This window comes from Lissotriton vulgaris, chromosome 7 (genome assembly GCF_964263255.1).
Source record: "Lissotriton vulgaris chromosome 7, aLisVul1.2, whole genome shotgun sequence".
Classification (NCBI taxonomy): Eukaryota; Metazoa; Chordata; class Amphibia; order Caudata; family Salamandridae; genus Lissotriton; species Lissotriton vulgaris.
Window position 1 is genome coordinate 1,538,225,154 of NC_141695.1, and position 16,145 is coordinate 1,538,241,298.

General features: G+C 44.4%; 1 protein-coding gene across 2 annotated transcripts in view; it reads right to left on the reverse strand.

The window, feature by feature from the left end:
- The window catches only part of LOC147705953 (uncharacterized), a 351,159-nt gene that overhangs the window by 180,297 nt on the left and 154,717 nt on the right, over nucleotides 1-16,145 (reverse strand). For both annotated transcript variants that reach the window (XM_086929009.1, XM_086929010.1), the window contains exon 5: nucleotides 13,472-13,609. In XM_086929009.1, the coding sequence (XP_086785135.1) occupies nucleotides 13,472-13,609 (138 nt within the window). The remainder of the gene's footprint in view (nucleotides 1-13,471; nucleotides 13,610-16,145) is intronic.

Below are 16,145 nucleotides of genomic sequence, written 5' to 3' on the forward strand. Positions count from 1 at the left end.
TGGGAAAACAAGCTGCTTTACATTCCTTCAAGATTAAGCCTGCAGGCTGCTCTCCATAGCTACCACTAGGATAACTTTCAATAAGGTTATCCTTGACCTCATACATCATAAGAGTCATGTAGACTGGTACAAGGTGCCTACTTTAATTAGTGGATAGCAAATACCAACCCACCGTCTCACATCCTTTGGTTAAAAGTAATGGTTAAAGATTTGTTTAATAAGGCAAACCTTAAAGATCAACTGGGTCTGAAATAAGTACCAAGGTACAATGACTTAAATAAATATAAAGGAGTCTTATGAGCCTGGGAAGAGGACACCTTTTTATCATCCCCAATGGAATGCGAAAGGAAGATCTAGCCCTCCTTAAGATGGCATTTAGCTCACGTCACACTATGTTAAGGGAGGAGAGGGAGCTTGTGAAGCCAGCATATGATGCCTTGTTATGTTGAAGTCAACAGTGATGACAGAGCCGTACTTACTGGGTTCCGCGAACTCCTACGATCGATTCCTCCTGACTAGGTTTCGACTGGATCTCTTTTATTTACTTCTCGCTCATCCGAAGGGGACTAAAAAGAGGGCAATCTCTTTTGTTCTGTGGCTGCGATGGCTCATCTCCACAGGACATGGTTCATTTTACATTGTTCTGCCCATAATACACCCAGAAAAACCTTTTTAATCCCCATTTTCAAACAGGCCAATTTTAGACAAGTTTGGCCCACTTTTATATTCCTTTAGATGTTGATGGGAAATAAAGTCTTTTAAGTGTTAAGATTTTTTAAATCTGCCATTAGGCTCGACGAGTTGTGATTAACTCACTTGTCTTTTGTCACTATCTCCAGTTTCAAGTACTGTATTGTCTAACAGCTTGCTGATTCATCTAATGGTCTTTAATGCATCCCTTTTAGCGGGTGTCACTGTCTGTCTTAGGTGTTCGGGATACTAGCTGCAATACGTATATACAAAATGAATTGTCGAGCTGTTTATAGCTGGTCTGCTTTTGTGATTGTATATAAGGTATTATATTACATTTTTATCTTGCATTTTCCATTGTGCTTTTATGATTTTATCAACATGAAACAGAATACATATATTTGATTTGATTGTCTTAATGTCTGCATCAGTCTGTCAGTTGTGTCTAAATGGCTCTATGGGTGAGTGAGTGGGTACATAAGTGGCTGTATTGGTGACTGCTTTGCTGACTGAGTACCGGTATGTTGTCTGAGTGTCTGTGTGGGTGGGTGAGTGTGTATGTGACTGCCTATATGGATGAATGAGCGGGTGAGTCAGTAGCTGAATGGGATAGTGAGTGCATGTGTGAGTAAGTGGATGTGTCAGTGGTACATGAGTGAGTAACTGAGTATATGGAAGGCAGTATAGGTGAGTGATGGGGTATATGAGTGACTGTATGGTTGAGTGAGTGAATATGAGAGGGGGTGTATTGGTGAGTGTGTCAGTGACTGTGTATGTGAGTGAGTATGTGTTAGTATCTGTTTGTGAATGGGTGTGTATATATCTTTATGGGTGAGTATGTGTCTGTATGATTGACTGTATGGATGAGTGACTATGTGTGTGAGTAGCTCTATGGGTGACTGACTCAGTGTGTGAGTGGCTGTATGGGTATTTGCGTGGATATGTCAGTGGCTGTATTAGTGACTGAGTGAGTGCATGAGTTGCTGAATCAGTGAGTGGGGGTGTAAGTACTCGTATAGGTCTGTGATTGGGTTTGTGAATGGTTCTGTGGGAGCTGGAGTGGGAGCATGAATGATTCTACGGGGTGTGAGTGGATACGTCACTGGTTCTGTGGATGATGTCATCAGTGATATAAATGAGATATCTTCAGTGATGTCATCAGTAATGTCACTTACCATGTCATGAGTGATGTGATATGTGAGGCCCTAAGCAGTGCATTGCGGGAGGGAGTTATAGTTAGCTCAGCTAACTATAACTGCTAAATTTGACTGGTTTTATACAAGTGAAACCTGAGCCTAATAATAACGTCCCTGTACCCTTTGGTTTTTCAAAGCATTTCTAGGATTTTTTAAATGCTAATTCCTAACTATAACATCCCTGTAACCTATGTTTTTTCTTTTAATTTCTATGTTTTTTAAATATTAGTCACATTTGCAAAGTGGTGGAGAAAGTGGGCTCAGCCTCCAACCTCTCAGTAATCCAGCTGTGTGTAACTTAATGGTGGGAACAGGATGGGTAGTTGGCCCCCAAGGACCCAGAGCCAAGGTGGATATCATCCCCCCACCGGCAGTACACCTGGAGGTGCCTTTGCAAAGTGATAGCCAAAAGGGGCATGGCCTTCAAAGACCTCCTAACAATCCTGCTGTGTTACCTGAGGTAACAGGAAGTCTTACTGGCCCCCAGGGATGCTCTGGAGACAAGGGGTCTTTATTTCCCAACCAGCAGTGTTCCAGGAGTCATGTATGCAGGCAGAGCAGTGGAGAAAGGGGGTGGAGACTCTTGGAACGTATTGGCCCCACATGATCTTTTTTTAAATCTGTTATGGGCGGGGGGCACCACATTTGGCAGAAAGCTAGATGTAGCTCCAGAAAGTGTGCATTTGTGATTTTGTATAGATCCGTTCAGTAGTTTCAGAGATATTTAAGTTTAACAAATATAGATATCTGGGAGCTCAAAATCCTACTGAGACCCCACTGAAATTTTGTTGACTGCCAACACTTCAACAAGGAAATGTTGGCAGCCATTTTGGGACTAAGTTGAACTAATTGCCAAAAATAATGTAAAAAGAAAAAAAAGAAAAGGGGGCAGGGTAGAAACACTGTGATCCACTAGGTCTCTTGGGGGTGGGGGGTGGGGGAGGGGGGGGGTCCCACTGGGACCGCCCAGGGCTAAAAGATTGCATTTTTTTCATTTTCAGCAGGATCCCCAGCACCGGCTCAAAATGTAAAACAAAAACCAAGCACGGGCTCACCCTGATTCGTTTAGTATCAGCCCCCTGGTAAGGGCATTGTTTTAAAAGGGAGGGGGGCACACAGGCCCCTCCTCCCGTGCCTTTTATGCCCCAGGGACCACCACCTTGCTGGGTTTATTTCATTTTAAATGAGGGGCCTCTCTGACCCCTGCAGCTCAGTGACCACCACCTCCTGGGGTAATTAGAAGATGAGAGGGAGGCCGTGCAGCCCCCCTCCTGGAGTCCTAGATTGCCCTGAAAACCGCCAGCCCCTTGGCACACTCCTGCAATGTCCTGATGTGCCCACCCATGGAACATTGCTGTTGGTTATGGCTTGGCAGGGGCACTCCTCCCATCAAGTCATAGCAAATGCTGCTCCGCTTCTAGGAAGCGAGAGCTGAAAATTCTCTTGCTATCAAAAAGCAGAGCAGAATTACTTTTACACACGAGGAGCTGCATGTTAGCAGCTCCCTATGTGTAAAAGCAATGTCGGTTCCCACAGGAGGTGGGGAACCAGCAGGCATGGTGGGGGCCTTGAGTCTCCCTCTGCAGTCCTCAACCTTTAAAAAGTATGTTCCCAGGACTCCCACACTGCAGGCCTAAACCCAGGGGATGGGGTCCCTGGGGCCCAAATCGGCCCTGGCGGGGGGCCGCAAGCCACCCTCCCTTTTGAAAATTATTAAATAGAAATAAAAAGGGGCAGGCGCTGGTGGACGGGGTCCTTGGGACAAAAGCTGCCCAGGAGGGGGCCACTCATCCCCCATTCTATAAATAAAATAAAATAAAAACAAAGGTTGGGCCCTGTGGGATTGCGTCCTGAGGGCCAAAATCAGCCATGGGAGGGGGGTTGCATGGCTATCTCCCTTCCACATTGAAAACACCTTGCCTTGCCCTGAGGCATGGGGTCCCCAGGGTCAAATATGGCCCAGGGCAGGGGACACACACAGCCCCCTTCATTAAAAAATGAAGAAAAAAAATCCTGGGAAGTCGCCAGAGGCTAAGCGCCGTCCCCACCTCTCTGCAAATATGCCTCCTGGCTCCCTGCCAGTTGGGGGATGAAGTCCCCTTGTTTCCAGAGGGTTCTTGGGGACCAGCAAGCCCTCCTGGTACCTCCAGTAAGTCCCACACAGCGGGATTGCTAAGAGGTCTTTGGAGGCCATGGCCTCTTTCTCCACCACTCTGCAAACGCACCTCCTCGTTCACTACAGGTTAGGAGACAATGTCCAATCACCTCCTGCGGGCCTCAGAACAAAAGTAGAACTCTTTCCCCAACCAGTAGTGAGCTGGAGGTGCTTTTGCATAGTGGTGGAGAAAGGAGGCAGAATCTCCAACAACCTCTTATCAGTCCAGCTGTGTGGGTCTTACTGGAGGTAACAGGAGGGTAATTGGCACCCAAGGACCCTGAGGTGTAAAATGGACTTCATCACCCAACCAGTAGTGGACCATGAGGCGCATTTACAGTGTGGCATAAAAAGGGTGGATAGCCTCTTCAGACCTCTCAGCAATCCTGCTGTTAGGGACTTACTGGAGGTAACAGCAGGAGTAGTTGGCCTTCAAGGACCCTGTGGAGCTAGTGGCTATATGGGTTAGGGAGTGTGTGTGTGTGTGTGTGTGTGAGAGACTCACCTACTCACTCATCCATACAGGCAGCCACAAACCCCCTAATCCACCCACATAGACACTCAGACACTCATACAGGTACTAATACAACCAATCACTCAACAATACAGCCACTCACATGCCCACTCACACAACCATACATCCACTTATACACCAACTGACAGACTGATACAAACATTAACACAACCAGTCACTCACCTGTACATTCACTGAGACACCTAATCATTCACTTATACAGTCAGGCACACACCCATTGAATCATGCATAAAGGCACTCGTACACCCACTGATTGACCAATACACCTTGGTTTATATATTTAACACTCATACACTTTTTTTAAAAAACTCATGGTCACTGGATGACGTCATCATTGATGTCATTTGAGATGTCATCAGTGATGTCATCAGTGATGTAATTGACCATGTCATAAGTAATGTAACATGGAAGGTCAAAAGCAGGGCATTGGAGTGGCATGAATTTCACAGGTTTTGTACGAGACAAACCTGAGCCTAACTATTACGTCCCTGTAACCTCTGGTTTTTTTTCAGCAAATATATATATATATATTAAGTATTTTCAATCTGCCTAATAGCAAAGTATTCTCTGTTAGAAAGCTGAAAATATTCAGTACAAAGCATGAAGATTTGAATTTAAAAGAGCACCCCAATCCTCAAGAGGTGTTGCACACGATACAGTGCAAAAAAAGAACTGCATGAGCACTATCCTATCTCTTTGGGTTATTTATATTGCCCCACAACCAGAACTCTGAAAGAAACTATGACTTTCTTAGCATTTGGATAAATTGTGATTATTTGATAGTGTGTGGTTATTTGAGCAATTCGACTTATATCTGTTGTAAACTTTCAAGTGGAGCCCATAAGGTACCCAATTCCACAAACAACAAAAGCAAACTTAGTGAACATGCTGCAAGTCAAGTTATACTTGACAATAATATCCATATTAGTAATAGAATAAATGCTACCAGTGAAAGGACACTGATCATTAGAGATGGAAGATTTGGACATTTGTTTGAAATATTTGTATTCCAATAGTTGTAGCAATACAATACAAAGATAATCATTGAATGAAAAATAGGTGTGAGATCCAATAATTTCTGAAAAAAAACTCTTCCACAAATAGTCAGTATCATACCCATGCAAAAGCAAATAGGTTTATCCACTTAAAATCCCTTTTCAATGTCATTGATCTAGTGAACTCATTATTTAACACCCCATCCAGGTCTAACAGACCAAATAGCCAAACCATTGTTAAATCGACATTTGCACTTGCAGAACATCTCCTTCTTTAATACATACTTCAGCTTGGTGAGCAAAATGGCAAGTGAAATGTGGGTTTCTTCAAAGTGGAAGGAAGTCAAAATCTCCATAGAATGGAGTTTCCTGACCCATTAATCATACATTCAACACATCATTTGTATTGTGGTGAATTTAAGATGTTGTTGGGCCTCTAAATTACCTAATCTAGATGCAAAAAAGTGCTTAATTTGAGCCGGTGCTTTCCAGTGCTCAGCACTGGCACCAACCCTAATCACTGATGCCTATAGCACCAGTTAAGGACACAGCATCACAGGATGTTGAGCTACGCTGAGACTCAAACCCAGTTCCCAAGCTCCGAAATCAGCAGCTTTAGCTAATAGGACAAGTCCTCTCCAGAATAATAAGTGCCGGGGCTCTAATCAGGAGGCAGTTTGTACCTGAGCATTTCTCCTGTTAGTGCTGCCTCCTGAGAAGAGCCCCAGCACTTTTATTTTACAAATTCACCACTGATGCAAAACCAAATAATCCATATTGCCTCACGATTTTGGCTTAGACCATGTTTGAAATTTTTTCACAATGGGTTGGAATAATCTGACATGTCGGAGTTAGTGAGATTGCATGCAAAAAAATAAGGGAATGCCCATCCCTATCTTCCAGTCGGGTGCGCAACTTAATTCTAGACTTCTGGTGAGTTGTGCTTGCATTTATAGATCTGTTCAGTGGTTCATTCAATTTAAGGAATAAGAATCAAGGAAGAAGACCTTATTCACAAAGCAGAACATTTACAGAAAAAGTGAAAAGAAGGCAGAAGCCTAATATTTGTAATCATATTTATATACAAAGTAACAACAAAGTCATTTTTCCTCTTTGCTGGAAATTCTGTTACACTGTTTAAATATTTGTATTCACTTGTGTGTAGCAGTAATATCAAGAAAAGGAGTGTTGCAGGATTGTACATGTGAACGTGCTCTGAATATCAAAATCAGTAACAATAAACAATTCCCGTGACATTCCCACATCCCTCTACCACCACCCCAGTACTTGCTAACAAAAGACAGAGTGTGTTATGGAGACCGAAAAGTGCTGCCCGCCTACCCCCTCTCTCAATGCCTGCATAAGTATGTCTAGTCCATCTCCCTCCATTATCAAATCTGAGTACTGTTCCCCAACAAAACTAACTAAATGCGAAAACATAGAAATAACAAGGTGAAGTCCGGGACTAGTAGAACAAGTCCACAGGTTCCAAGCCAATGGGAGTAGAGGGTGCATGTTGTTGCCCCCGATCTCCCGCCACCCGCCAGGCCAGCCATTCAGTTAACAACAGATTCTATCCCCAGTGAGACCATGTGTTGTCCTTATTGGGCTGGTCCCCGGCCAGTGACTCCAGAGCCACTAAGCATTCAAATGCGAATGTGGCCGGGTCAGATTTCAGAGTCCCAGGGGCTGATGTCTTTGCATTTTGGGCATCTGAGAGTCGAAGGCCCGACGATTCCCGATTGTTCCAGCAATTGAACCTTCTATCCCGAGAATCTGGCAAGTCTCTTCGAAGGAGCGGAGCTGAGACAGCTTGCACTCGAGGCGGAAGATGAAATTAAAATGATGACCCCAAGAGTAGGAGATCCCAAGGTTCCACAGATGGGAGGTCCCTGGATGGAGGTCCTGCCATTTGTGCAAGCTTATCATGGCCAGGTCTTGATAGGGCATCAGTAGGTGTCCCTTAAATGTTAGTAAATGTTTCTCACAGGCCTTTTGCTAAATCTTTTCTTTTAGCTGAAAATCATGGATACAAGCCAAGATGTCAGTGGGTGGGGCCGATGCAGCGCTCAGCATACTGACCCGGTGCGCTCAATAAATTATAATCTCTAGGTCTGGTGAGGCTTCAAAAATAAAGAGGAAAAGTCCCTAACATAGAGGGCAAGATCATTACCCTCGGATGAGGATGGCACACCCTTAAACCAAATATTGTTTCACCTTGAGCGGTTCTCCAGGGCCTCCACGTTGGCCTGAAAGTCTATCTGCTTTTCCTGCAGGCATAAACTCCCTCTGCAGGTGCTCCACTTCTTCATCATGAGTGTGTTCCTGGTCCTTGATCATCGAGGCCTTCTCTCTAATGGAATTCACATCACGTCTGATCTCCTTAATGTTGCTAGAATGCTCACATTTGAGGGCCTGAAGGTCTTCGCACAGAGAGGAGAAAAGGGCCTCCAAAAAGAAGTAGGTGACTGTCCCCCCTCCGAGTCCTCTGGCTGGATCATGCTGGGCATCATCTGCCACTCCCCAGCCGGAGTGCTGGGGGGCTGGTCAGCATGTCTTCAAGGGACTGATCCTTTTTCACCCGAGCTGATGTTGTGCCCCGTAAAACAGATCTCCTCTCCTGCTCTCCATTCCACTAAGTTGCTGTCCCTCCCCTGGAGGTGGGTATCCTGGAAAAATATACAATGGGGATATAATTATACTCTGAGTGGGCTTTGAGTCCCGAGCAGCACTGTCCATGCCCGGTGCCGCAGAGGCCCCCACTCCATTCTAAATGTGTTGGAGGTGATGGTCCAGACACTGCACTCTCCCCGCACCACCAGGGTCCGTTCGTTATTGAGAAAAGTTAAAGCCCCCCTTGGCTTCCAGTGTAAGCAGGCTCTCAGAAGTAATTGCAGCCACAGGGGCATCCCAAGCACCAGCTGGGGTGGATGCTGCACACTAGGGTTCAAGTCCAATGACCACCGTCGGGAGCAGGGTCATGTACCAGGGCCAAAAGCCACGCCTGTCAGGAAGCCCCTCACCCGGTTCACTACTTGGCAGTTGCTGTCTGGTTGCCAGGTGGATGCACCTCTCCCCCCTAAGGGGAGGCCCTAGTGTTGCTGTCCAAAGTGTTCAGTCAATGTCAGCTGGGCTGTGTTGGGCAGTAAAGTGGAAAGCCTCCATCTCTTATTGTGTGCCAGTTCATGCAGGGAAACTCCACAGCCCACACCTGGCAGGCAGGTGAAGCAGCTCAGTCTGGGGCACCCCATGCCCCCTCACAGCCACTCTCAGTCTCCACTGGCTGCAACAGCTCCATATCGGCAGGTCACTCCGGCGCTACGTCACTCCACTGCAGGCACTCCCGTGCGGCTCAGCTACTCACTACGAGGCTCCTCTTCAGATCAGCAACTCTGCATGTCATGGGCCTCAATACCTGCCTCTGGGGTGCCTTAGGACCTCCCAGTGCCAGGGGTCATCATCAGGGGCCCCTGTCCATGTCGCTACCTGGTCCACTGCCAATCACTGCTTGTGCTGATGGGGCTGGTCGCCTGGCTACGCTGCTGCCAAGTCCAGGCAGGCGGTTGAGAGTCAGGCCTCATCAGGAAGAAGCACCCCTGCTGTGGTTATGCCTAGGGCCAGCGCGCTTACCACCTCTCAGGCGTACTGGATGCCAGACAGATCACCCCGGCCATAGTCGGCACTCAGCCCTACTCTACAAGCCAGCATCCCAGGCTGCGGCAGCCATCTTGCTATGTTGGCTTCATCCAATCTCTCCCCAGCTTATCTCAGATTTCAGTGTCCGGCAGAGGGAGATGGCACCCTTCTCTGTGCCCCGATGTTAGCTCGCCCCGGGAGCTATTCAGTGGTTCTGCTGGGCTGATTAAAGCAGTAGATATGGTCAGTGCCGGCGGGAGGGCTGAGGAGATGGGAGAAGCATATCTAACTCACCTGCCATCTTGGCCACGCCACTCAGAAATACTGTTTTAGAACCTGATTTAGATTTCATGGATGAAGGGCACTTGCAGTGGCGGCTCCCCCATAGGGGCGTTTGGGCGCCGGCCCCCTGCTTTCTCGCCGTGAGAGAAGGCAGAAACATAAATGATAATAACTACCATTTATGTTTCTGCCTTCTCGCACGGCGAGAAAGCAGAAGTGCTTGGTTGAGAGTGGGCGGGTTTACTCGAGGGCAGAGGGGAGTGGCTTGCCCACTGTTTGTTAATATGTCTGTTTGGGCGGCCTGAGGCCGCCCAAACAGACAGTATTAACCCCTTCACTGCGGCGGCTATTCCGCCGCAGTGCTAAGGGGGCGAGGCGGCCGCAGGGCGGCCGCATGCTTGTGACGGAACCACTCCGTTACCAGCGTCGGTGGCGCTGTGCTTATGACGGAGCGATTCCGTCATGGCCCGCCCCGCTCAATAGAACGCTAAGCGCAGGCGCGGAATTCGCGCCACGCATGATCAGCGAGCGGGCCATGACGGAACCGCTCCGTCATCAGCACAGCGCACCCGCAGCTGATGACGGAGCGGTTCCGTCATCAGCACTTAAGGGGTTAATAACAATGGACAAGCCACTCCCCCCCTGCCCTCAAGTAAACCCGCCCACTCTCCCTTTCAATCTATGTAGACAGGCTGCTGCAGAGAAAATGGCCCAGGAGGGGCGCGGCCCGCTGCGCCGTGATTGGCGGACCGGAGGCGGCCTTTCCTGGCTGGTGATGACACGCAGGATTTCAATTCGAAAAGGCAGGACGGCGGGAATGGAACGGTGGACCCATCCAGAAGCTCTGGTGGCAGCGGCGCAGGAGGTAAGTTTACATTATTTTATATCTGTTTTATTTTTTTATTAAACAAACACCTCCCCCATACCCCGGGGACGACCCAAATTCCACCCCCCTCTCCCCCCTCCCGCCCGTCATGCCGGCCGAGACTGCAGCAGGAGTACAAATGATTTGCCGTTTTTTCACCAGTGCAAAACGGAGTGCACTGAGTTTACACGCACCCCACCATCGTTTTAGTTGTTTCTGTGCAGGCGTTACTTGAGCCTATTGTGGTGTTGAGCTAGTCCGCTGAATCCCAGAGCCCGGCACATTATTCCAGTAATCTTCCGGAAGTAGATATGTGTCTGTACTTCAAGAGCCGGTTTGTCACATTATTATCTCGCAAACTAGCCTTTAAAACTGCATATTACAATTTCCTTTAAGATGGCGTTTTAATTGCCGTTCAAACTATTCCACCCCCCCAAGATGTTTTTTTTTTTAAACAGACCAGTGCTTTTCCAGACATCAAAAGGAGTGTGCAAGCATTTGCTCCCAGTGACTGAATTATGTTCCCAAATTAATTTCAAACTTTTTTTGCCACTTTGAATGTAATTGAATAGCGTTTTTCCCCCCATTTCCTGCCTTATTTTCTATTGCTTGGCGTTGCTGAAATGAAAACAAAAGCGTGTGATCCTGTGCAAAAACCCATTCTTTATTTATTTGCTGCCTTTCTTGTTTGAACTGAAACACTGCGGGCCTCTCGTCTCAGTCGCTTCATGTTGGCCCGTGGGAAAACTAGATGCTGAGTTTGAGTTCGTTATTAATCAGTCACAGTAGAAGCGAGTGCAGCATTTGACCCTTTCAATACCTGTATTGTGTGGCATTGTCATTCATTCTACTGAATGCGTAGCATTAATGCTTTGATGCAGCAAGGACGAAACGAAAGGGAAAGACGAAGAACAGGTGAGAGAGGGAGTAGGAGGCAGGGTGAGGGAGAGAGAAAGAAAGATGATGTGAGAGAAATAGGGGGCAAGAGAGCATGATAGGAGTAGATAGAAACATGGTGAGACTGTGCATGAACGAGATGGGAATAGTATAAGGCATTGCACCTGTGAGTTATTAATGCTGAGCAGACCTAGCAGATGATGGAAGCAGTGACAGGAGACAGGCTGTTTTAAAAAGATAGTGATAGGCACACATACTCTAGAAATGGAAAGCCTGCAAATGGCTGAAGAGCAAAACTATTACATTCAAAGAACGCATGTGTTAGTGTGGGCGTGCAAACACATTCTACTGACAGAAACTGGACATATTGAGTCTTTTCCTGGCACATAACTGGGCATACAGTCAGTATATGGTCTGTCAGTCAATCAGTATGCATGCAGTATGACCTGAAAAGTGATAGGACTGCAACATACATTTGCAGGCTTAAAGTTAAAATCACTAATATTTAAGGGACCACACTGTGACCAATATTGTGACACCTCTACGGTCATAATTACTCAAAACTGCCACCCATTAAGTTGGGGAACATCTAAGGACTTCTACTAAAGATAATATCCCTCATTCTAGTTTAGCATTAATATGTGCTGGCCCCTAATCCATGTACTGTTGTAGAACCTATTGCGCCTTTTAGCTTTTTCTACGATAACTGTACAGGAAAATGCATGATTTTGCCTTATTTTTTTTAAAGAAGAAAATTTACTGAGGGATAACTGCTGTCACACCACTCTGGAGTATGTCAATGAAATTCGGTCCAGGTATTACGCCTCACCTTTTTCAAAGATCTCCAGCCGCCACTGGGCACTTGTTGGGATAGCAGAAGACATTACCCCCACCATCCCGATAGAACCTCCACCAGCCAAATTTAGAGTTGTCTGACAGTCTGGTGGACAACTCTTTCGGTCAATGTTGTAGAAGCTTGACAGACAGCTCTGTCAAACTTGGCATCTGCTCGTCAACTCCTAAACTGTTTTTCACTTTTCAAAAAGAAACTCTTACAGCAGGAGTTTGTCTTTATTCAATGAAAAACGTGCAGCGTCCATACCATGAGAGCTTTTTCTCATGGTGCAGGGGTCATTTTGTTTTTTTACTGTCCCTAACCTGAAGATGCTTGACAGCAAAAAAAAAAGCGATCTGAATGCCCGTTCTAAATTGGGCGGGCAGTCTGATGGCTAACCTAGAATGTACAAATACTCGGTCAGGCCATTGGGGGAGTATGTTGGTTAAGTAGCTGAAGTAGGCTCTACAGTTGGCATACCTAACATCAACCCACCGCTACATCGGTCAGGTGGACTATGAGTTTAGTAGAGAGGGTACTCCTTGGCTGTTGTGATGGAGTACGCTATCCACTAATCTCTAAATCAGCCCCTTATTTTTGTAAGTAATCTAACATCTTTGCATCTGTAAGAGACTCTTAGCTTTGGTTTCACCCTAATCCCTGGTTATGCAACAACTGAATTCTACTTCTTAACCCTTGTGGGAAGACATTTTCTGTGAAATGAATCAGGATAGTTTTGAGCTTGCTTTTTCATAAAGTGTACCACAATGCTTGAATATTCCTTGAAAATTAATGAATGGAGATCTAAGAACAATGCAACATAATCAATATGTAATCATATCTTGGAAACACCATATATACCACAGGTATCCCTTATATCCTGCTGAATGTGGATATGGGCATGAAAGAGGCAGCAATAAGATTGTTAACAGGAGGAAGGGCATGGGGCAGTAATGGATACATCACTGCTCACATGTATGAAAGTAACAAAGAAGCACAGCTGTTGTTTCCACTATTTATGCTAGTTATACACAGAACTTCATCTGTTGAACTAGACACTTAGGGCCTGAGTTCGAGTTTGGTATGTGGGTACTCACCAATAACATGAAGGATACTCCATCCACCTTATAACGAGTGCATACCCCATCCACCTTATAACAAGTGCATTAGGTAATATTGTACTTGAAAGAAATGTTGTCAGCATAATAATCAGTTTTGTGATTATCTACCTGATTAACTCTAAATTAGACCCTTAAGTTTATGCTCTCTATAAAGGATACATTAATAGTCTTATATTTACAACAAAATCACAATTCTATGTTACTTTTCAAAAACTGTTACTGGGCATGAGTGCACTTTGCTATATATTCAGAAAAATATCTTACCTGATCCCAAAACATTCGAGTGTATGATGATCCATTCTTTGAACTTGAACAGTAGTTAAATGAAGCTTGCATTCTCCATTTTGTTCAAATGGTGTAATAGTTACAGTAGCAATTGAATCACCACCAAAAGAACACTCACTGTCAGAAAAAAATGTAATGAACAATATCAATTTCAGAAAAAAAGCATCTTTTCATTGTGTGTCTCTGTGTATCTGTGCCAACATGTTTTTAGGCATTTCTGATTATAAATATTAAAAAATCATTTTCTGCATTGGTTTGTGAAAGTGGTGGATGTCAGAATTTCTATGATTATACCTGTTCCACCTCATAACAGAGAGCCAAACATGGAGACATTTTCAGTTTCTATGTTAACAAACATTGACATAGCCAATAGGTCTCGCCTTTTGAACCTTGTAATTGTTTAGTCATGCAGCACATTATCCTGGGTGCTGTTTAGGCAGGGTTTGAAGAGCTATACAATTACTGCACACTGGGTCATGCAGTCTGATTCAGAGATACATGCCTCAGGTCATATTTATGGGCATATTCCAAGGATTCTTTAACGCACAGACAGAAAGACAGGTGCCTCAATACAAGTCAACATCACTGTAACATTCCGTGTGTCCTGCATCACTAGAGTATTGAACACCCTGAAGAATCTAACAAATCTAGACAGTGAAGTAATACATCTCAAGGAATGAGCAATGATGTGGCCCTCATCTACTTATGTAATAATGGCACAGCTCAAAAAAATGTATTTCCAATTAAACATATGTACACACCTTTTACTAAATAGATCCCTTCCACTGAAGAGCACTGATTTTACACTTATTTTTATCCAAAACAGCTATTTTACTGATGTGACCAACTTAAATGTGCAGTCCAATACATTTCAGTAGAAAGCATAATGTGATCAGCATTCTGTCACCCAACACTTTTAACAGGTTGAGTTTTTTATCACGAACATCTATCCATATCTTTACTCCGGAGTGAAACTGAAACCAGAAACATTACACAAAATGTTTGAATAACCATTTAAGAAAAATTAGCATTGGACCTGGCCTACATCATGATACCAGAGAATAGAGAATTACAGACATGCTATGGCATCACACAGATTGTACAGAAACACATTTTCTACCTTACCTCATGCACAAGGGAATTGGAATTATGTGGCAAGGGAGGATCAAATTATGTGTCAAGAAAAAAGCCACATTATGTAGTTTAATGCCCATTTTGCGATAGCATGATGCATTATGTTATTTTCATATGTTACAAACTCACTGGGAAAAGGTTTTCACCCAGATAAGTACCAGTTTAGCACCACATACAGCAATAAGCAACCAACCTAAAGGTGATCAGTCCTTCTTTGCTAAGGGCCTTCCACTGTGTGACAACACATGTTGTCATGTTTTAGTAAAGTTTGATCCTAGATGGAGCTAGAAGCAAGCATGTATTTTGTTAAAATCTGCAAATTAGGAAATCAGATAATGGAGTATGTGGAAAATCCAAATCTATCCAGAAAAACACCAAACCCACAAAATTGCTTAATTCTGATAGATGACAATCCTACACATTACGGTAAACTTACAAAGACTTAAACGAGACCTCCTTATGGTCACAGAAATGCTCACTGTTTTTACATTACATTTATTTATTTATTTTATTTATTTATTACTGGCATTTATAGAGCGCAACCAAATACCCTTGGGTGTCTCGGCGCTATTTACATTAATAACAACGGTAATGGGAATAACAACATCTAATAATATTATCATCAGCATTAATTGCATTGTTGTTGATACTTCCAGGAAAGTATACACTACACAATTGACAAAGGGAGATGGTTTCATAACGCATAGTACTGGGGGTAGACCACAAAGTGAGTTTACGCTGCATAAATCTGTGCAGTTTTCCACATTATCCTGGCTTTTGTTTTCTAAAATAAAGCCTGCAATCAGTGTAGCATAAATAATCTGGGTCTATGGAGTAATGGAGGACCACATTATGTTTCAGTGTTTACTGATGAACTGTTTTGAATTTTCTTCATATAGCACTCTGCTGCCCCTTGTGAAAGTGATTTAAATATGTATCAAGAAAGAGCTAATTATGTGACACAAGATGCCATTTAAGACAAATTCACCATTTTCTTTGGCAGCAACAAGCCCCGTGCATGCATTTTTATAATTTTTACAATGCAAGTGTATTTCCGCATACATTCCAATTTTTTAGCTATGCCTTGCGTAGTTGCTTGTTTTCCTCACAATTATGTTGACTGTATACATTGTCTTTCAGGAGAGATGGTTTAAGCAGAAAAGTCACGCGACAATAACTGCCACGAGGGAAGAGTGTGTAAGATAACTTCTGCTTTAGCCTTGGCTTTTAATTTCTCAAGTTCAGTCTCTTTTCTTTGTCTTTTTCTCACTAGTGAAGTGTGCTAGAAGTTCTGTATTGCCAGTGATGTAGTTTTTGTTATATCTTTAAAGTCCATGTTCGATGAATGCTGAGAGTTTGTTTTGTCAGTCTATTCAATTACATGCAATGTAGCTATATTGCGTGCTTTCTTCCTTTCACAACAAGATGTCGGTGTGGTGAATTCTTTTGCAGGCCGTGACCACAGGCTACTGAAATTACGATAATTAAGGGCTACATTTACAAGCCCCTTGCGCTGCTG